This window comes from Cygnus olor, chromosome 2, assembly GCF_009769625.2.
Source record: "Cygnus olor isolate bCygOlo1 chromosome 2, bCygOlo1.pri.v2, whole genome shotgun sequence".
NCBI lineage: Eukaryota > Metazoa > Chordata > Aves > Anseriformes > Anatidae > Cygnus > Cygnus olor.
In genome coordinates, this window is record NC_049170.1 from 60,286,461 (window position 1) to 60,310,265 (window position 23,805).

The 23,805-nt window shown below is 37.2% G+C and overlaps 1 protein-coding gene across 8 annotated transcripts in view; it reads right to left on the minus strand.

Annotated features, from left to right (window-relative positions):
- Positions 1-23,805, minus strand: part of SUGCT (succinyl-CoA:glutarate-CoA transferase) — a 326,659-nt gene that overhangs the window by 27,368 nt on the left and 275,486 nt on the right. For 7 of the 8 annotated variants that reach the window (XM_040549158.1, XM_040549157.1, XM_040549155.1 and 4 more), the window contains one exon: positions 23,367-23,430. The exons of the other annotated variant lie outside the window; for it this stretch is intronic. In XM_040549158.1, coding sequence (XP_040405092.1) covers positions 23,367-23,430 — 64 coding nt within the window. The remainder of the gene's footprint in view (positions 1-23,366; positions 23,431-23,805) is intronic. 8 annotated transcript variants of the gene reach the window in all.

Below are 23,805 nucleotides of genomic sequence, written 5' to 3' on the forward strand. Positions count from 1 at the left end.
CTCAGTAATTCCGATCTCTGCTTACGAACAATATATGTATATAACTTAGTTAATAATATACATTGCATATGCAACCTCAATTAATTGTTTGCCTCATAACAATTTGGAGTATCAGGGAAAAATAATATCTCTCAGCTGTGGTGCTGGCTGTGGTTTTAGTTTGTTTTGCTTTTCCATTAGGAATCTGGTATTTGTGGCTGACATTTTTATTGCATTAATGGCAGGAAACAATATGAAAAGAATGCAGACAGAAGTGGAAAGCATTAACAGAAACATTTAGAACCATTGCAGGGACATTCTAATTATGATGGTGAGTAATAGTCATGTAGTGGAAAAGGCCAGGTTCAATGAATGTTCAAGGAACAAGCTTCACACTTTAAAATTTAATTTCAAGTCTAAAAAGCTGAAGATATGCAAAATCTTAATGAGTATTCACTCTTTGCAGCTTTGTACTAGATATGGACCCCTTCACTTCTGGAAACTGCCAAATAAAACACCATGAGACAGAAAAAAAAAATTATCTGTATCTTCACACAGCTTCACTGAAAAGTCCAATTATTAAGAAAAATACCCTTGGTTAAATCTCTAATTCAAGGTGCTACTCTTTATTTTAAGTTGTTTGTCTTTGCAAACACAGCTTGGGTTTCTGGCATTTGAAGATAAAGGCTGAGGCATGATGAAAATTTGGGGTCAATGTGTCATGCTCTATTTGTTATTATAGTAAGAAGCACAGTATATTCTGTACCAATTGCATTTACTCATTGCCATATTTACTTTTATTAAAAAGCAACAATAAAAACATCACTGTTTAGTTTTGCTCAAAGATGCAACAGATTTTGCCATTTGTTGAGAAACAGAATACATCCAAAAAAAAAAAAAAGAAAAGACGGCTTATCATGGAATTTATGTATAACTGGAGATATATCTAGCTTTGTCTTATTAAATAAGGACCAGATCTAACTGCCAGTGAAGTTAACAGAAGACTTCCCCTTACACTTCAGCAGGCATTGGATTAAAGCATTGTTTTTTAGTGAGTCACAATTTGCTACAGCTGTCATTTTATCAGTGTTGCAGACCTTATTTGTGAGTTTCAGTACATGCTTTCCTTTCATTCTGAGCTTTAGAAGTTGCCTTGTGGGCTAGGAAGGAGGATGGCTTTTTCAGGAACGGGTGTATTTAAAAATCCTTTTTTCAAAGACAACTCAATGTGAACTGTATTGATCTAAATATAATTATCTCCCCACCAATAGTTCAGCTGCAAAGGATAGCAACTAAGCTCTATACAGTGACTGCACTTGGGCCCTTCAAACTCCTGTACTTGGGAGTAACTGTACATATTGACTAGTTCCACAGGTTCAGCGGGACTAATCACTTCAGTGGTTACTGATGTACATGGGTGTTAGCAAGAACAAGCACCAGCAGAGAGAAAACGTATCCTTGGAGGGAGCTACCAAACAGAAAATACATGAGGGGTGAGGAACAAAGAGATATTTCAAGACGAGGTACTGCACACAAAATACATGAGTCATGGAAAAGATGGTAAGTGATTCATTAATACCAGAAGCTTAGCCAATAAAGAATGCCCACGTATGAAACTAGTGACCATGCTTTTACAGTACTACCAAATTATTTGCTTTTGTAAATTTAACATAAGAAAAATTCCCATTTTGAAAATTTATTATGCAATTAGTTGTCACTTGAATAAACTGTATGCATGACTGTGATACCGGTTGCTCAAAATACCGAGGAGTTTACAGTTTTTGTTTTAAAAAAGAAAAACACTAGGAACTTAAAGTCCTGCCAATTTTTCCTCTCTGCCAAGTCCTATTAGCATAAATGAACGGTTTATTTTAAGAAATGCCTGATAAATTACTCTACACAATCAGTAATGAGGGTACTGTCAGCAAAGGAGAATCATTTCCAAAATTTACTTGGCACAAATGAGTGTTTGACTAGCTCACAATCATTTTACATGGCCTGAGGCCCTGTTTTATTCCATAAATCTGCCTGACCTCTTCAGGGTGAAAGTAAATGGTTCTATAGAAAAGGTAGCTGAGCAAACCTGTTGCCTTTGTGCATTTCCACCTTTTCTATCTGTCTTTTTTTTTTTTTCCTTTTTTTTGTTGTTGTTGTTTTAATGAACGCATTCAAACTCTCTAGCTGTAGGAATATTCTTCTAGCTTCATCTTCTTCAGCAGACTGGAGCTGCATCCTTAAAATAATTGTCATAGGTAGTATAAGATTGCACATCTTTTTCCTATTATGAACTACAATAAACAAAAACATAAAACCAAGAAGAATACAATGTCTTAAGAAAAAATGAGATGCCACGAGTCTCCATCCTGATTAAGTTAGTCTCTTACCATTAGTGTGTTATCTAACAAATTGATTCTCTTTCCTTTTTAGAATATAGTTTCAAAAGTAGAGAGAAATCCCTTGGCAATGATTGCTGTGTCAATTAGCAACTGAGGCTAATAATCATTCATCATCTCTTCTAAACATTCCCTGGTATAAGTCCCTAAATACCTCACTCATCATTGCTATGGAATTCATTACATTAAAGGAGGGGAAAAACCTTTCAAAGAAATAATTTAAGATTATAAGATTAAAAAAAGGCCTAAGAAATTGCTTATCCTCTCCTCTCCCACTAATGCATATTATTTCCAATTGTCATTCTTTTTTTTTCTTTAAATTCTATTGTTAATGCTTTGTCCAGCCTATTTTTACAAGTCCCAATTTATAGTTTTCCAACAGTCCAGCGAAGACCTCTTGACTGATTAAAAAGTTTTTATTAAAATTTTCAAAATATCTCTAATATGGTTGGTTTACTCTAAGTTAGAATACTAGATCAGAACCTTTTGTGTTCCCTAGTAGGATACAAAAGTGTCCAATGTAATTTACGCGGCACTTACCTTGTGTATAATGTGCCAAGTTCTTCATGTGTAACCATACATTAAATATACGGTTAAACATTCATAACCAGCTAAAATGTCTAACACAATATGAGTATTCAGGCAGGCTATATAAAGTACAGATGAACAGAAAAGGTCCCACAAGTCTTGTGAAGTTTCATAGTAAAAGGATATGCACCAACTGCCTCCCAAAAGATATGTTGTGAATCCCACTCTGCTTGTCAATGCACAGCTGTGGTATTGTCAGTTAGATGTCACACTACCCTTTTTTTCAACAAGAAAGAGAAGGGCCTAGAGAGCAGATTACCCTGAGCTGCAGGAGAGTGCTGTGCAGACTCAGTCCTGGAGCTGAACCATCACACTGACTGACAGGTCCAGAATACAAGCTTTCTGTGCCGTATCCAAAGGTATCTGTAACAACTATTAAACCTCGGGTGGAAGAAGAGGCCGACTCAAAGTAGAGTAGACTAGCAGTCATCCCATGTTGAGGCTTTTGCTCAACAAAAACTTTCAATCCTGAGATGACTGTGAGTGATGAAACCACTCACTAGGAAGGTTTACAAAGATGGTTTCCCTTCTCTGCAGGAGGGATTTTAGCCACAGTAAACTCAGACCAAGCGATGTATGTGAGTTTAAATGTAGCCTGACGTTTCAGAAAAGTTTATCTCTGCACAACTGTAACTGTGTGAAACAGCAAGAAAAACCCTATTCAGAGACTCTAAAGTCTCTCAAGCTTTCTCGCTTTTCCATATTAAGTTGATTCCAGGAAGCTGCCTAATGAAATGCTTGTTTCTCCAGAGCAGGGTTCTGAACATGAAACTTTACTTAACCCACGTGAAGCACATTCTGCTTTTTTTTTTTTTTTTTTTTTTTTTTTTTTTTTTGTCTGCCAAAAAGAGCACTGAGGACCAAGAAAACAAACCTGCCAGGTCAGACACCTTCCTGGAAGAAGGCTGCATCTGATCTCTTGGGTCCAAGATTTCACATCAGAAGAGGAAAAGGTTTTTCACTTTTGGGTAGTTATTCTGACATTGCAATGGGTACAGTGTGAAAGCAAAAACAAATCTGAAGCATCTTTCAGAATGAGTTTTTATTTTCTCTATTTTTCTGTGAAACTTGTTTAAACAGCTTAAAGGTATACAGTACAGTAATGGGGGGAAACTGGAAACTACCACTCCACACAAGTGGTGTGCTCTCCTGCAGCTACAGCTGCGTGCTCACAGGTTCTGGCCACAGCACACCTTCAGAGCCGCCTGTAGAAAATCAGTCAATCAAGAGTGCCTTGGCCATATTTACTTTCATGTTAACTTTTCCTTCAAGCGAACTAGTAGTTGTTCAAGTTGTTCAAGTAGTCGCGTCAAAAGATGTTAATCTTTTGACACAACTACTTCATTATTTTGCTTCTTTTTGTATTACTCATTCACTTTGCTTTTGATTTTGCAGGGGTACTATCTTCAGATTTTCCTCTGCTAGTAACCTTAGCCTTCAGTTTTTGCTATTGTTGCCAGCAGATTTTTGGCAGCTGGGCCAGACATGGTTGCCTACTTAATGGTATCAAATCATTGACTTTTTTCACTGATCTTCTCTAATTCATCGTATGGTCTATTGTTTCCATTTTGCAAGCTCTTTGCCAAATATGCTTTCCTGATGTTCTCTGAGCATTCAGCCTAACATGGCCTATTTTGTGCTAAATTGTTTGAAATCTACTGCCAGGCATGTTTAGTTTTCAGACACTGTCTTGTAGTCCAGACCTTGCAAAGTATGCTTTTAGATATACCTCAACTCCTGTCACAGCCTTTGTTTGAATGTCCTCCAGCAAGCCTTAAAGCAGCTGAAAAAGTAAGCTTGTCTAACCATCAAAACTGTTTTTTTTCTTTTTCTTTTCTTTAGTTTCTTTTTTTCTTTTTTTTTTTTTTTTGCTTTTTACCAGGGCTAACCTTTCATGAAGCTCTTCAACCAAGTGTCAGAATGCTCTTTCTGTGCTTCCACCTTCCACCTTGGTGTTCATGTCTGGCTAATAAACCAGCTGGCTCATTTCACAGACATTTATCAGCAGCTCTGAAGTATATTTCAGGCCCACTATACCACCCTTTAAACCTTCCAGGATTACTGTTCAGTCCTCTTTAAACAAAATCCTATTTTGCATGTACAGCTCATCCCTAAGAGACCAAAATGGAGTAGATTCCTGTGGCAAAGGCTCCATCAGACTGCCGTGGTTGGCTGATTTATTGCATGCTCATTAGAGGACTGCTTGAAGTCTACCATGGGAGAGGCAGTTTTTGTTCCATAAAGCCATGTGTATTGTATTCTGGAAGACACATCCTGTTCTGTGCATCTGCCATAGGTAGTGATTTTCCTGTGAAGCACCTTCTGATAGATTTTGAGCAAACAAGACAGTTGATAACAAGTTATTGGGTGCCAAAAGGTGAACTGAAGGAACTGCATTTCAAAAAGCACAGCTCTGGTTTTCCTTTTTATTTCTCAACTTTAAGCAAACATTCTGTGCTGCTTGATTTGCGTTAGTACTGCTCCTAAGCACCTTCAGAACAAAATAGCATTGCTTTAGATGACCTACAGAGTCTTAGGAACAGTCCCCGCCTTCTGGGTTTCCTCACTGTTTTAAAGGTCTCTGATCATTGCAGAAGTTCACTAATTCTAAAAATGGCAGGACTCCTTTCACTTCAAGAGCTTTCCTAATTGCTCTGACTTTTCCAGGATCTAACGGCCACCCAACAGATGTCAGCTAACAAAGGAGTTTTTCTCAAGTTCTGTGCATCTACATTCAATCTCATATTCTACTACTTACTTAGTGACATTGACTTTATCTTTTATCAGATCATTCATTTTTAATAGATCTGTCACCAGCCCCAAGCTCTGGGAATCCATCCTAGTGCCTCAGTTTACACTGGAACACCTTAGATGTTGGACTCAGGTTAAAAGCATTCACACCAGGTGATTATCTGCCAAAAAGTGCAGTCAGTGTTGTCATGCTGCTCAAGGACTTACCACAACATGGTAAAACTCCATCTTAGCATCACAAGCAGTGACGTTAAGCAGATGATAGATTAGACAGTACAATCTTCATCGGTGGTGATAAGCTGCAACTTCTTTACAACGATATATTTAGTGGTTTGGCTAAATGAAGATCCTCTGTTTACTCCAAAATTTCTTCAGCATTAATTAGGCATCTGAGTCATTCTCTGAAAATTTAATGGATACAGTGATGTCTTTTCTTAGTAGGTTTGTCAACTTTTTGTCACAGCTCTGCCATAACAAAACTCTGAATTTCAGTCACCTCACTGAAGGTATATAGGGGATTGCTTATTTCTGACTTTCACTTGTCTTTTGTGTGTCTGGTTCCTTGAAATATGATCTTAAATTTTCTGAAAACGGTTGAAAAAACCCACAGGGGCTATTTTGTCTCCTTTCTCATGTTCAGGAAATAATGCTTTTGCACATGAAACATCACTTGATTTTCGGGATTCTTCGCTACAGGCTGCACTTTCTCTTTGACTTCATGTGCCCACATGTACATCATGAATACCTGATTCTACTCCTACAGATTAACGTGGACAATAGCCAGCTTGGTAGGATTAGACTGCTGGATGGTTTAACAATCCAATCAGAGTCAACTTATAAAGACCTAATACTGTAGTTCCAAAAATGAACAGAATAGTTGGTATCCTTCTGTGGTGCAATGAGTTTCTTTGGACCTATGCAAGGCAGCCAGTAGACATCTTTCTTTTAACAATAATCTCTGTGTTCTCCATCTCTATTACTGTATGGGGTTTTTGTTTGTTTGTTTTTCTTCTGAGATAGCTGCAACACACTGGACGGAAAGTGTTGCTATGCTCACTGCTTTTTACCTATTTTCCCAGGAGCCAGGCACTTTTCTTTCTGTCTTCTGAATTGTTTCTCTCAGCGCATACCGTGCATCATGATGCCTGCATTCCTGGTCAGTCTATCTCTGCCCTGCTTCCCAATTTCCTTCAAATTGGCTCTGTGAACTTGTTCTGCACTAGTGACATTGTTTTGATCCTTTTCATAGACAATTCAGCTGTCCTTGCCTTTTGGGGAAATTTCTCAAAGCTTAGATCTGTTTCTTTCAACAGCTTCTCCTGTATGCTGGAATCATTTGCCCCATATATATTTCTGTCTCTCATTAAGCAACTTTTTATATCTCTAAAAGTACATGTGGATGCCAGAGCATGTGACTGTCAGGCAGGCATCTATTCCCCCTTCTGTTTCTTGGGTTTGAACAAAAACACAGTCACATTCTTTCTGGGGTCACAGTGTATCAAATACTTCTATCAGCTGCTACAGTATTTTAGGTATTATTAGTACCAACATCTCATTCAATTATCTTTTTTACCTGAAGTGACAGTAAAACTTTTATCACAATTTCCTCATTTTTACCTTCCTCAGTCAATGCTTTATTCAGTACATATTTGTACTGCAATGCTTGAGTAAGGATTTTTTGTATGGAAATTCAATATTCTTAGTGATACTAGTGTCTCATGGCTACTTATTGCCACATGATTGCTGGTTTTCTCTCTTTAAGGCTCTTGCTTTGTCTTTCAGTTATGCTTTATTCTTGCTGTCATTCTCACCCAATTGACTTTTGTATCGCTTTTCTTTACAGTATAAAGGATAATAAGTGAGAGTACCTCCTATTTGTAAAGTCCAATGGTATTGTATTGAGAGAATTACCAGCAGAGATCCTTCAACTGCAGTTAACATCTCAGCCACGAGTACGCAATCTAGCTCTCTGATGATTTCTCCAAATCTCTTTTTCCTCTTGAGATCAGCACTTTTCTCTACCAGCTCCATGCCCTGCTCAGCAAGAACAGACTTGAACAAAAAGTCAGAATCTAATGGATTACCCTAGCCCATATATAAAACTAGTGAGGCAACAAAAGACTGCATTATGTGGCAGAATGCTCCACAGTGGCTGCTGACTTTGTTCCAGAGAGGCTGCCCATTGTCTCAAGTATTCCAACCACTTACTTCAAACTAGTTGCTGAGAAAAAATATTTTCATACTTATAAAAAGCACTGAAAGCCAAGCACAAGACAAACTGCAGAAGAACATCACTGTAACAATGAAGCACAGCCTGTGCTATTCAGGGCCTTAAGCACAGCAGCTAGAACCAAGGGGTGAAGCCAAATGCACAATGTTACTGACTGGTGACAGCTCCTAGGACAAGCAGAATAAAAGGAGGGGGAAAAATCCCCCAAAGATGGCTTTCTTTTCAGCTATTTGTGCATGAGTTATTCTGTACGTCCTGTAATTTCTGTGACCTCCAAGCCTCCCTAGGATTATGAATACCTATTGTTGACTTAATTGGCAGAATAACAAGAACCATCTGCCAAACAAACCCAGTTTCTTATCCTCTGCTGGTTCTGGACACATTATGACTTTAGGGAAAAGAATAATGGGTTTTGTTTCTACGAACCATCACAGACTGGATGCTTTCATGGTTCAAGGACCCATTTCTAGTGTACATCAGAGAACCAACATCAACAGAGATTTCACAAAGGCCTTCATAGTATCAGGTACCCATCTGACATGGGCTTTGTATTATGTCCAGAATATTAATGCCAGAATGAAAGGGCAGCATTAAAGACTAACAAAAAAACTTTGCCCTTGCTAGTAAATCATTCTGGGAGGAGCTGGGTGGACACACAGGTGGGCAGAAGATATAAGGAAGACCTAAACAAAGATGTTGTAGAATTACAGTGCACAATAAAGGAAGCAACTTTCACTAGTGATGTGTATGGACTATATCCCTTTGTGATAAATTAATTCCACCTAATCCAAAGTGTTAGCATATATGGTACTCTGAGCACTTCCTGTTGCACAAGATCTCCTTTAGTATACAGTATATGGAAGGCATATGCCTACACTACAGTTGCCTGGGACAAACTGAAAAAAAATGTGCCTGAGAAACCTGCGTGGAGGTGGGGGCAATAATCCCCAATACACAAGTATTACGAAACAAAATGTGAAAAAGAATGTAGTAATTTAAACTTAACAGCTTCTTTACACAATCAAAATACTATTCAACATCACGTAGATAACAACTGCAATACACAACATATATGGCTTACATCTATCTTTTAGGCCTATGAAGTAGGATTATTGAAGAAAGAAGCACTAGTTCGATATACTTTATTATATTTGTCAACTTGATGCAACAGCATTGGAAAATACAATTTTATATCATATCCTGTATGGTGAGTTGTCAGATAAAAGTACCCTGGTAAATGTAGATTGTTGTAATAATTTGACTTTCCTATTATATAGCTCTCCCACATCTACAGAGATGCAAATCTATTCAATCATCCTGCTTTTTATTTTAGGCTGAATGTTACCACTGGGAGACCACCACCAGTAAGTGAACTGTACATCTTAAAGTTCACATATCTTAAAGTTCAGATTAAAATTGTTTTCTCTACCGACATGCCTCAGTCATTACATTTCATAGTTGCAGCATTTAGGAAAGACTGGAAATATGACGCTTGTGGAAGAAGACAACATTTAATCAAAAGTTGTGAGTCTTTCAAAGGCTGTGTGAGTTGTACACCAATTACATCTGTACCCAGAAATAACTTCTGAATTAAGTATAATTGCATTCCTGCCTAGATTGGTGTCATTGGCCAATAGGTATGATAGTTAAGTAGCTAAAAGCAGCAATGAAGTAAAAATTAGCTATTATCCCAGTATGACAAGCAAAACAATATACAGTTCTTCCTCCCCAAAGCAATGGCTCAAATACCTTCATCAGTGAGAGTGGGATTTTTTATTATTTTTTTTTATGGGGTAAGGTGTGGTAATTGCTATACTACTCAAATACAGAAGTAGAATTTGAACTCCTGAAGACTCTTCAGATAGAGTTACTAAGTACTAGAAGAAAGTGAAATTTCTTAAATTATGATTGAGTTTTTGATCTTAGCTCTCGTCTTTTTGAAGAACCTCCAAAAATGGATCCCCTTAGTAGTTCTGTATAGTTAGAAGACAATCTGAATTGGTATGCTTACATTCTCTTGCATGTATTAGGTTCAATATTATATAGTACATTTAAGTTGATTACCAATCATGACCTCTAATTAATTACAGTAAATTTAGAAAATCTATATGACAAAGTTTCTGAAAATAGAACCTAAGACTTCAGAAAGAACAGAGAACTGTTACTGAGGATTTCATACTTTGCTGTAAATAAGATAACATTTAAGTCATTCATCTTGAGTTTGAAAATTATCCACAATTTTCCAGGGCATTTATGTTCAACAGTGTAATCTCCACATCATCAGAGCATGCAAATTCCCCGAAGGTGCTCAATATTTGAAATCTTGCATATAAATTAGTAAGTAATGACTTTTTCTTCTCTTTGATATCACTTTGATATGAATTACACTTAAATACTACTCAAAGATTATCAGATACAAAAATGCAGTATGATACTACCTTGGTTGAGCTTTCTTTTCACATACAATAATTTCCGTTGTACAATACATTATGTTGTAAAAAAAAAAAAAAAAAAAAAAGTTAATGTTATGTTTTAAACACAGAAAAATACTATTTTTTTTTAAGGTAAAACTATTAAAATCATCCTCGATAGATTTTATACATTGATACTTCCTAATTCTTCTCTCACTACAAATAACCTTCATGGTTTCAATACTTTCATGTTCTATAATGGTATATAATATACAGTCATATATATTACACAGGTGCGATATATAACTATGTTATAGAGGTACAGTGATGAGGGAAAGGCTGTGGATGTGGTCTACCTTGATTTCAGTAAGGCTTTTGACACCATTTCCCACAACATTCTCCTCAAGAAACTGGCTGCTCTTGGCTTGGACTGGCGTACGCTTCGTTGGGTTAAAAGCTGGCTGGATAGCCGGGCCCAAAGAGTCGTGGTGAATGGAGTCAAATCCAGTTGGAGGCCGGTCACTAGCGGATTCCCCCAGGGCTCAGTACTGGGGCCAGTCCTCTTTAATATCTTTATCGATGATCTGGATGAGGGGATCGAGTGCACCCTCAGTAAGTTTGCAGATGACACCAAGTTAGGTGCGTGTGTCGATCTGCTCGAGGGTAGGAAGGTTCTGCAGAAGGATCTGGATAGGCTGGACCGATGGGCTGAGGCCAACTGTATGAAGTTCAACAAGGCCAAGTGCCGGGTCCTGCACCTGGGGCGCAACAACCCCAAGCAGAGCTACAGGCTGGGAGATGAGTGGTTGGAAAGCTGCCTGGCAGAGAAGGACCTGGGAGCATTGGTTGATAGTCAGCTGAATATGAGCCAGCAGTGTGCTCAGGTGGCCAAGAAGGCCAACAGCATCCTGGCTTGTATAAGAAACAGTGTGGCCAGCAGGTCTAGGGAAGTGATTGTCCCCCTGTACTCGGCTCTGGTGAAGCCGCACCTCGAGTACTGTGTTCAGTTTTGGGGCCCTCGCTACAAGGACATCGAGGTGCTCAAGCGAGTCCAGAGAAGGGCAACGAAGCTGATGAGGGGTCTGGAGAACAAGTCTTACGAGGAGCGGCTGAGGGAGCTGGGGTTGTTTAGCCTGGAGAAGAGGAAGCTCAGGGGAGACCTTATCGCTCTCTACAGGTACCTTAAAGGAGGCTGTAGCAAGGTGGGGATTGGTCTGTTCTCCCACATGCCTGGTGACAGGACGAGAGGGAAGGGGCTAAAGTTGCGCCAGGGGAGGTTTAGGTTGGATATTAGGAAGAACTTCTTTACTGAAAGGGTTGTTAGGCATTGGAATGGGCTGCCCAGGGAAGTGGTTGAGTCACCATCCCTGGAGGTCTTTAAGAGACATTTGGATGTAGAGCTTAGTTGTCACTAAGTTTAGTGGAGGTTTAGTGGAGGACTTGTTAGTGTTAGGTCAGAGGTTGGACTCAGTGATCTTGGAGGTCTCTTCCAACCTAGATGATTCTGTGAGTATATAATTATATTTCGTTGGAGCAGGTGTCCAGTATGTCCAGCAGGTTTCCATGAATCAGATAAGACTTAGATTTAGTTTCCAAATACTCTCAATGAGGAATTTTGATTAACTTCTGAATGTACCTGGGGAAAGGAACAGCAATCTGAAAATATCTAAAATTAAAAGTATTTGCTATACCTCTTGATGTAATAACTAAACTGCTAACTTCCCACATACAAAAAAAAAATAAAATAGTAGACATGGTATTGCTTCCTTCCTTAAAGTCAACTAGAAGGAAGATTCCAAGGTATCTCTACAGTAGTGAACATTTTGGGAGACTTTAAATAAGTCAGAACAATTACTCTTAGAAAGTGAATGGCTTCATAAGAAGACACCAAGGGTTTTCTATTAAATTTTCATTCACTAACGCCTCTGAACTATTCCTACAATTTCTTCTTCTGTGCCCCCCTCCCCCACCAGTAGCTCTATCTACAGTGTTAGTATTACAGAAGAACTTGAAAAACTATGAAAGATAGGTTAAAATGTTATCTTCCAATCTAACATTGCTATACAGCTATACCAAATCTGCACTTCACCCACAAGTTCTTACAACACTCCTTCAGAGCTGGTGAAAGCTAGAGCACGGTACCTGAACCTATGAGAACACAAGGACATTTCAACATTTTCTGATGTTTTCTCAGGAAATCCAAACAAAAATGAGGAGCAGAAGTGTAAGCTATTAAAGTACATATACATTTCTGAAATAAAAAAACTATTCAATCATACAGTGGATTTACTGGGGACATTGATTTGTGAGTATAATCAAAATCAGGAAGGAAAATTGCCCTTTCAGGAATTACAACTCTAATCCTTATCTAGATATCTAGGAAGGTAGCAGAGGTAACTACACTACCAACATGAAAATATATGCCCTACTTTATCTTCTCTATTTCTCTAAGTATGAATAAACATAAATATGGGAATGTTGGCTGAAACAGACTCCTTTGTCAAGTAGACTGATCCGTAACACATTCTCCATTAGGAGCTGAAGGCAGGATTTTAAAACATAGGCCCATTTAAAGGAAACAGCAGAACATTTATTTACATAAACATCTGGCTTGCACATACAAAATAGTAAACAATACATTCACATGATCAAGTATATCATTCACTTATAGAACTCATTAGAAAGTGATCACCTTTGCAAAGAGATTTTTTTGTTTTCTTAAGTGACATTTTCTAAGCACATCCACAAAAACTTACGTCCCAAGAGGCAAACCACATATGAAACCATGCTGAAAAATGGATTGCATAGACTGTAAAGCTAGGAAGAAATGGCTTCTTGGCATCACCAGAACTTGACCTGGCTCAAAAGAAAAGACACTAGCTCAACACAAAATTTTATTATCCGCTTCCTTGAGAAAGGAAAAACAACTCCTAGATATAACTCAGGAATTTAGGGGACTCCAAGAGTTTTCATCACAGATTTACTCATGTAGGAATCTAAACCTCATAGTCAAACCAACACAAATCACTTCAGTGCACCTTAATTTTTAGCATTAATCTTGTAATTTCTTGAGAATACTATTGAGTTGCTAAGAATTGATACAAGCTTGCACAAATATGTCTATGTTCATGGGCTGGGAATAGCAGATGTGTGCATGCAGTTGCAATTTCAGTATGTGCAAGTTAGGACTACACAACTGGAATTGGGTATTTGTGCATGCTCAACTTTGAAATTTTATTTGCCCCACATGTTTGTTTGTAATTGTATTGCCTCACTTCACAACTGTGCCTGATTTTACATTCCCTGTGATGTTTCTAAAAACAGCTTGCAAAGAATATTAAAAAGCTTGTTCTAATCTGTAAGCCTCTGTCTCATTTCATCTCTGCACCCACTTCAAAACCCACGAGGGACACTCTTATACAAAAATCAATATAAAACTTTTATTGGCCTGCCATAGGCACAATCTCTAAACAACTAATTTAAAGCAATAAACTGGCACCAAATTTTAAAATTCATTAAGATATCAATCCCTTTTAATAGAACAATTATCTGCTTTTCATAAGGGTAAATAATTTTTATTTACAGCTACATTCAGTCTAGTTTCAGACAGACAAAAAAAAAAAGTGGATTCTGTGTCTTCTCAGGGGACACTGTTCCATACCTCAACAGACTTTGCGTCAGGAAGATTTTTCTAATAGAGTCTTGACCTGATGCCTCAGGTTTTCAATAGACCTTAAAATAACTGAGTTCACATCTGTTCTGTCTTGGTTTAAACCTTTTACATGCAGTGATAGGATGGACAAACCAGTTTTATTTATTATTTTTTTCAACAAAATGTTTGGTTTAACAAAACACGATTTGCAAGTCTACGTCAAATTAGATGAGTAATTTTATCTAAATAAAAATCTGAAGAAAAAAAACAAAACACAAAAAAAAACAAGAACAAACAAACAAAAAAATGGATGTCTTCAGAATCCGAATCACAAAACGTTTGTGAAATCACAAAAAATCAGAAGTCACAAAACATTTGCAGAAAGTCTTGGAAGTTCTTGACTCTTCCAGAACTCCAAAAAAGCTCCAGAATAATTAGCAAAACAGCAGGAGGTGAAATGGCAACAATGATTTGTTCTTGATAGCCCAAATGATGAAAGCATCATTTGGAGTATTTAAGACAGATCCAAACCACCATGCTTGTTTTGAAGCAGTGATTTTATTCTGGGCAGAATATTACAAGAAAGAGCTGTGGAAAGTACAAGGAAAAGGAGTAAAAATAATTGCAAGTTCACGTTGACCACTAGAGCTGTTAAATTTGCCCTACTTCAGGAGTTACAGATAAAAAAGTTAAATATATTTATTAAGCCACGTCAGGTACATGTTATATATTGGTGGTAGGCTCTCCACAGCTGAACAGTAAAACTACCATTTTAACCCTTATTTCGCCCCTCACTTCTACCCAATCTCTTCTTCCACAATCTATAAAGAAAGTGCAGCATCAGATTTCATATATTGCCATCACTGTAATTTGAGCAAACCTGAGCATATTTACCCTGCAATTACCTGTGAGTTCTATTATCTCCATATTTTGGATGAAGTGAGAAATGTAACTTTGAGGGCTACATGAGGTTAGAGGTTTGTGATACAGCACACCTGAATCAAGTTGCTGAGGAACAACTGTGATTCGAAAGACTAAAGAAGAATAAACCAGGGAATACTATTATAGTCCTCCAGTAGTATAAATAAATGGAAGAACAGATCAAGAGGGAAATGAACAGATTAAAGGCTAAAGTTGTTCCTTTTTCCTCTAGAGTACTCCTTTTCCCATCTAAACCTGACAACATAACTCAAAAAGACTATAGAACGGTAGGTTAGTAAACTAAATTCAGGTATTGATAATGAAACTCAAACCAAAAAAAAAAAAAAAAAAAAAAAAAAGAAAGTGAGAAGAAATTGGAATGAATTCTGGACCAGATCTGTTCTTTAGACCCCTAGGGTAAGCTCACGGGGGCTGAATGCATAGTGCAGGCTGATGCCACTGCCAAACCTGCTGGTTGCAGGAACCTGGAACACACATAGGATCTATCCATCACAAAGAACAATAAATGCAAAAATACACACTGACTCCTAAAGAAGCTAACTGACGGGAAATATTTCAACTAGAGTTGGAATTAAATCAAGGCAAGTTATCTTATAAACACACACAAATAAAACAAGATTTTTTTGTCAGTAAAACATATACACGTAAAAAGGAAAAATATATATAATTATATTCATGCAGATGCACGGAATGTAGGGAAAACAAAGTTACTGTACTGTCTATCCCTGGTATTTTCTGCTATTCCGATCAAGTAGACTCCAAAGGCTTTTCATGTGTTATGCCTTTCCAAAGTCATCTTCTTTTTGTAGCAAAAAGTATCACTCCATACATCTGTACACCTGCAAATTTTTCCTGTAAATCTGCAGTGCGCAGACTGCAATATAAGAGACAGAGCTGCTGCACTTTGCTTACACAATGTACCTTAAAAGACCTAGCAAAATACCCTACATGGTTTGCCAAAAAGTCATCTAGATGTGACTTCTGTCATGTAAGTACATGACAGTTTCATGGGCAAAAAACAAAAGTAGTTAAAGCTCTCGCATATGTGAGAAAGACAAGAATAAACCTAATGGCTACACTATAACTCTAAGCTAGTTTTGGACTAATATATATATATATATATATATATATATATTTTAAAGAAAGTGGCAGATAGTTGATGTATTTTCCATTTCTTGAGGACTTCTGGATAAGACACACTGTAGTCAAGCACATGAAAGGAGTAAATTGGTGAAATTCGGTGTCCATACCTGTAGGAAGGCAAACTATATGATCTAATGGCCACTGCTGACCATAAAATGTTTTGGTCTAGGTTTTCATAAAACAGCTTAAGTCCAATCATTCTTTTCACTCACAGGAGGCAGGGCTTGGGTCAAAGTGACATGGCGGAAACACAAATGAGGATTAGTATACTCAGTATCCTAGGGATTAAGTAAAATTGTCTAAATGTTTAAAACATATTTTTACATTTAATGAAACCAAACTTCTTAGCTGACAGTGGATTCTTTTTCATATCCAATAATTATTAAAGATCATAAAGATATACTTACAATTTATGGGTGTTGAAGTAATTTGGCTGTTTTACAGTGCACCCGAGGCATGCAGATATATCTTTAACAATCACACACTCTGAACTCTGCGAGCACCTGGTCGTGCTTGTTACAGAGTGAGGACCTAAGAAAGTACTTTCTAAGTTACTGTTACTTACATAACAAGAAGTGGCAAATGTATTTAAACAGAGAAAAAAAATCTTTAAACAAGGCTGAATTCTAGAACTGTGACCTTTGGTGGGAAATTAATGAGTTTATTTGGATATTCAGGTAATGCTTCAACTTTTCTTTTCCTCATGTACCAGCAAGGTGACATTTATTGTTTAGTTTACTCTCCATAAGAAACTGTTATGTTCAGTTTAAAGAAAGTCCTAGTATATCTCAGGACATATGGAGCAAAATATAAAGAAATATTCTCCAGTAGAAATATAATTACCGATCAGCACTCAGCCAAATTCAACCACAATTGCACTTGACTTAATTACATTATGTACAGAGTAGAGAAATGTCCTCACTTGTCCACTGAAATATTTTTATTTCATATCCCAATACCACAGAATCAGGTCCTGGAAAGAAACGTGATGCAAGAAAAACAACTTTGATTGCCACATATGCACACAACTTAAAGAAAGACTTGAAAAACACTCAGGTCTGCCAACAGAAGAGTCCAACTGAGACACTCTTAATAGCAACCACAAAGAGCCACTGCCTGAGCAGCACAGATCACTACTTGTCCCTGCCGGTGCTGTCATGACAGCAAAGCACATATACACTTTGAGCCTGGTGGGAAAGACTTCCACTGTTTCTTAATTTCCCCCAATAACTGAAGCCCTAAAAGTAGGTAAGAGACAGGTGGCTTTTCTTCCTTAAAAAATTAACTTTAAAAGTATTAGCTGTGGCACTAAGAACACTCTAGAAAGTATAACAAATTTTAAAATATAGGGTAGAAAAATGCTCTGGACACATACAACAAAAGAGAAAAAATATTAAGAGGTTCGTTGTTTATGTTTTACTTTAAAAGAAACCTTAAAGTTTTCAAATAACTGTATCATACATTAAGAAAGATACACTAGCCTTTTCTACATAATCCTGAAACTTGTAACATAATCCTCTCCATTCCCACCATGTCTTTTCTCCTTTTGCAATCTGTATGAATATATTACTTAGATATTTATTAAGATTTTTTTAAAGTACTTTGAGGATAGCTAAGTGAGCTGTCATACATCATTTCTGCTGTGTTTCTGTAATGGTCCTGAATTCCTCAAAACTGAAATCAGGTCTGTGAATGTAAAAGACATAAACAGTCAACCCTGATGACTAAAAAAGGTGAATGAGGTAACGGTAATGCCGGTGAAGCTGTTTGTCTCAAATGTACCATAAATAGTGAAGTGAAATTAAAATTTTTCAAACATCAGTTATGCACATGCATGCACATACGCATGCGTGTGCACACACACACACACGAAAAAGCTGCCTGATGAGAAGCAGACAGGATCAGAAGTTCAAGCAGAGGTTCTTGAAAATAAAATAAAACAAAAAAAAAGTTGGGCTTTTTTATGCTGTTGTTGTTGTTCCTATATGGTGGGATCTCCTAGCTGCAGGAAATGATGGCTTGTAGTACAGACCTCCTTAATTTCCTGCAAACTCTCCCCAAGCAGAAGTCACTTTTCTATGGCATATATCTAAGTCCTACTGAAGCTTCCTCTACTTCACTCACATTAAATGAACAGAAAAAGATAGTATATATCATTAACAGCCATATCTGCTCCCTGTCTTGAAATGTAATGAGCAAACATACAGAAACCCCACTGTTATTAATGTTAATTAGTCTTCCCTCTACATGGAGAAAATAAATATGAATACATACATAATAAATAGTAATATATATTTAAAATAATACATAGCATTTTTACAATAATTTGTTCCCTTAGAATTCAAAGTATTTTTAAGCTATTAAGATCTCAAAAACTGCAAATGATTAATAAGGTGAGACAGAGAGTGATAGATGATTTGTCCAAGGTTAAGAAAGAAATCTGTGGCACAATAAGGAAGTACTATTAGATTTCTTGCCTCCTAGTCTTATTCCTTAAAACCATTCTTCTAAGAGATTGATAGCAATTAGTCTCCATGGAACCAGGACATCATTTAATGAATCATACAACAGGAAAAGGCTATCTCAAAAAAAACAAAAAAGTCTTTCCTGTTCCAGTAGTATATTTGTAATGTACAGTGACAGGAGAAGACCGGAAAAAAGGACATTTCTCCTGAGTAGGTTCATTAATTAAAATAGATTGCCTGAATTCAGTCCAAGAAATCTATGCCAAGGAGGAATCCTGTAGTGCTTTTCCTGACTGAGCCTGGATCAGTCCCCCAAATACATTATCTCAAGAGCACAGAAGGAAGTCATGAAGCCAGGTATGAAACTGCCCTCTCAGAGCAATAAAGACATCGTTGATGTAAATAATGTGCCAAAAGACAGAAAGAGTGTTTATCAACTGAGGAAACTGGGATAAGGAGAACACAGAATATGAACACTATCAAAACTAAGAATAGCTGTTTTGTCTGGAATAGGTGTTTTACAAGATTTCTACAGTTACATTATTTCCTGTTTGATGAGAGATGATTCCAAAGTGTAGGCTTATATCCAAATCCCCATTTCACTAAAGCTTAGAAGGGGTCAGAAATAAGGTTTCTTTCACAGAGTTTCCTGCCAGTTAATAAAGTAAATTCTGCGAAGGTTGATTTGTCTGTGACAGCTGAATGCCTTTTTTTTTTCCCTCCTTTTTTTATTTTGTCATTCTACAATCACATTTGACTACAAAAAACAACTGTCAACTTTTAAAAGTCAACATTAGCCACTGCATAATGCAAAAGTTGAGAATATTATTATTTGAATTTCCTAAACCGTATAAAATAGATGATAATGGAGACAGTTTGGGCAAGACTGCATTGCATCCGTTAGCTTTTTCTTTTTTTTTTTTTTCTTTTTTTTTTTTTTTTTTTTAAACAAAGTCACTGTGGGTTGGTATCCATTACACTCCACATAGCTACTCAGAATAAATTACTCAGTGGCTCCCGGAAACCCACATGCTACTGCTCTTTGGAAAAGTCCATTACCCTTTGGCAAAGGACCTCAAGACTATTCCAGATGCTAAAGTTTCTTGAAATTTTGTCCCTTCACTTAACTGTATTGTATCTGTGCCATTCAGCATCATCTGCAATCTGGCACTCTATAAAACATATCTTCCCTATCATTTTTTGCCCTCAAAAGTACTTTGTGCTCTACATTTCTCATTTTCTTAAAAATACGTTATTCGTACAAATGAGAAATCTTCCAAATCTTTATGGAAAGGGCTAAGTCAAAAAGAGCTTTGTGAGGAGATACTGAGGTTAATTACAGAATAAGAACATAAACCAAGTTTGAAAGTACCTCAAGAGGTCTCCAGTTTAAGCCCCTGCATGAACCGAGCTCAGGTCTGAGGTCAGACCAACTTGCTCAGGGCTTTATCTAGTCATTTATTGAAAAACTCCTAGGACTGAGCCTGCACAACCTCTCTAGGCAACCTGCTCCACTGTCTGGTTTCATGGTGAAAAAGAGTTTCCCAATATTCACTCTGAACTTCCGTTGTCTCATCCTCCCACTGTTCACTGTTGTGAAGAGCCTGGCTCTTCTCTTTGATAACCCCCTTGTAGGCTGCTGTGCAGGATCAACCTTTTCCCAAGGCTGATACAGACTTCAGCCTCTGCAGCTGAGGTACTCTAGCCCCTGACTGTTCTGGGGGGCATCCCCTGAACTAAAAATGATCAAGATAACTTTAGAGATGGAGCCAGAAGAATCTCATCAGTACAGTCCTGCAATTGAATGAATCAGTCCTGCAAAGAGTAATGAGTGCAGTACAGTGCCAGGTCTTTGGGACTCAAGCAAGGATCTCTCACAGTATTGCATTCTGTATAGATGATATATGATAATTCAGTATAAGACAAATAAATATATCTGTATATGACAAGTTAGCTCTTGAATAATTTTACAACATGACTATACTGAATTATCCTAATGACATTATCCTAATGACATTTTCCAATTAATACTAGAAGAAAGAGATATCCAAACAGAAGATCTGTATCTCTCCTACCATCAATATGCATTTTTGAAAGCAATTGAATAGAAATATACTATTTATAATGCAACTTCTCCTATTCCAGTTCCATCAGTCACAGATACCTTAGGATGTGTTTATCAGCAAACAGTATATCAAGCTGGGAATTGTAAAAAAAACAAAGGCAAGGGGGAAAGCATTGACCTGGTGTGGAAAGAACCAAATTCAGTAACCATATAAGGAGTATTCAAAACACATTTAAGCAAAGGAGGGGTGTGAATCACCAAGTCCAATGTTACAAATGTAGCCTGCGTTAAAGTCAATGGCAAAATCCATCAGGATTTCAAAAAACATGAGATCTACAAGTGAGAATTCATATACAGACTGGAAGCCACTCTCAAAGTGAGGTTATGCCTGGAGAAGGACTAGTCCAAACCAGTATGTTAGAGATAGAGGTTAACCATGATATTCAGAGCTAAAACATGCCAGCATGCTCACTCTCAGTAAATGTATGTCACTGCACTTGCAACTTTCCTCGGCAGCTCAAGTCTGACCTCTGTCAAGAGCCTCAAGAGTGACGTCCAATTCAATTAATACATATTAAAATCTTGCTTATATGGTTAAGAAATAACACTTATTCACTTTACTTTGGGATCAGAATCTCTTCAGTCTCTTTAAGGAGAGGTATTTTTACTCTGCTCAGCTCCAACATTCACATTAATATCTTTATTAAGCAACCCTGAGCCAGTAACTGAGAGCTTAGTAAAGCCCTTCTCTGCCTAATGTTCAAAGATAATTACATCAAAGAAACAGTTTTTACTAATTTAAACAGTCATCAAGAGACCATTTATCTGCTGGAGGCCTTCTCAACACACTTTCTCCTCTACTCTTCACATATATCATTGACCAGGACAATTCCAGGATACTTCCATTACCTACCATCAACTGTAGCCAAACTCCTTATGCACTCCAGTTTTGAGACAGAATAATGCTGTGTCTTTCCATTGATATCAATAGGTTCATTCTGCTCACACTGAATGAGTGTCCTTCACCCTTCCCTCCCTTGTCTCTCCCCTCCCTGTCCTTTCATGCCAGGAAAGGAAGGAATTCTCTTTTTCCTGCTCAAATATCCAATAATCATTACAGCCATCTGCTTCAATACAACGAACTCTTCATAGAAGCCCATCTAAATGGCAAATCATTAGAGATTAAGATGATTTATTTTTGTTTTGTACAGTGTCACTGGTTTGAGTTTTAGTAAAATAAAAAATAACTAAGGATTTGGGAAGTGCTATGGCTTACCTATGTGAAAACTCCCTCTCTTGCCAATACTCTCTATCGCTGCTGACAGACATTAGAACATTCCTTTCATCTCCTTCCTCTTCTTGCAGTTCAACCTATCCCCTTAAGGAGTATTTGCTTTCTCTAAGATAGATTATACATTGTATGCAACATGAAAACCTTACACACTTTTTCTACCATCTGCAAGGCTTTTCTGCCCACTTCTCAAAAAAGAATTAAATCAAACCCCTTATTACTCTTTCCATTTTGTATAAATAAAACAGGATTACTTTTCTGTTAGAAACTAAAACAAAAGGATTGGTATTTCCAGATATGTGCATCTAAATTAAAGAAGCATTTTTGAATACAGTCAAACAAATTTCCAAGCCTAGGGGGACCAAATGTGGAATGAAAACTGTGATAAAGAGCAAATATGAAGCATACACATACACACACACAAAACACCCCCCTCTATTCATGCAGAAAACATGATCTAATATGGGATCAATTTCTTTCAAATAATTCTTTCTGCATCCCAGTGTGATTCCAGGATGTGCAAATTAAGATAAATTTTATGGGTCAAATTCTTCTTACCACTACATGTACTCAACTCAACTGAAATTGATGACAACTGGATGCTGTGTCAGAGGGTGGAATTTGGCACAGAAAGTTACAATGTAAGGAGAAGATGTTATAAAAATAAAAATGACATGGTGCTCTGAATGAGGGAGGAAACAATTCTCAATGTGGCTTGGGAGAGAGAAGAGCATAGAGAAGCAGGAAAAGTTGACCAAATAGCTAGTAGATTGTCAGATAAATCTCAGTCATCAAAACAGAGTCAACTGCAATGATCTAAATGAAGATTTACATAACAGCCCTTTATGAACTTAACCCCATTCCGCAGCTAACTCCAATGGAAGTAAAGCTACAGCAACTCCAAGTCCTGATCCACTCAGAGCTTAAAAGATTCATTCATTACTTCTGTATTATTTCGAAATCCAAAACAGATATTTAAGACTTCATCATTGCAGAGCTTTATGTCTGGTTTCATTAAACAAAATGCTGTGATGAAACCCTCAGTATGAACATCCCTCCTCTTCCTTCTTTCTTCTATTTTTTAAAACTGAAATGTCCCTAAAAGAAGGCTGTGTAACTTGCAAAATAGAACTAAATCAAAAACAGATTCACGTATTCATGCAATGATTTAGCAGTAATATTTCTAGCAGTGGGAGTTTGCAAATATTATCAAATCCATGTTCATGTTTTATGACAACTGACCGATGAAAACCAGAAGCTATTCTGACACATATTTTAACCCATTTTTCTGCTACCAGGATGGATATGAGCATAAATGTCTTCCTGGTTAAACTTTTGCTCATTTGAGTGAAATGTGAAGATGTGTCATGTCCTCAGCTGAGTTCCAGAACTATTCAGGATGTCATGTAGCATTTAATTTCAAGCTCCATTTAGAAAAGAGAATTAAACATCTAACCTGGAACAACTATCCTCCCAGCTGTTGGATGATTCATTTCCATCATAAGTCCATTGTGCAGCACCTATTAAAAAAGAAATATATATATATATGTATATGTGATCAAAAAACTATAACTAGTTCCTAAACTCAAGAGGAAAAAAGATACATATATTATCATGTTATTTCAAAGAACATCTAAAAATACAGACAGCTACAATTCACATAATTTGCTTAATATGTAAAATGGAAGCCCTGATGTTTGACACTACTCTCTCTATATGCATCTCAATAAACGCTTCTGTAGGACTTTACATGTCTAACATATCTTTAAGCTCCTGTATCCAACATCAAGCACAAGCAACTGTTCTGCAAGCGTGTCATACTTTCCACCACTGACAGACAACTGCTAGCAATGTGGAATGAGAATTAAAACCCTCACCCACTTTCCCTTTTACTC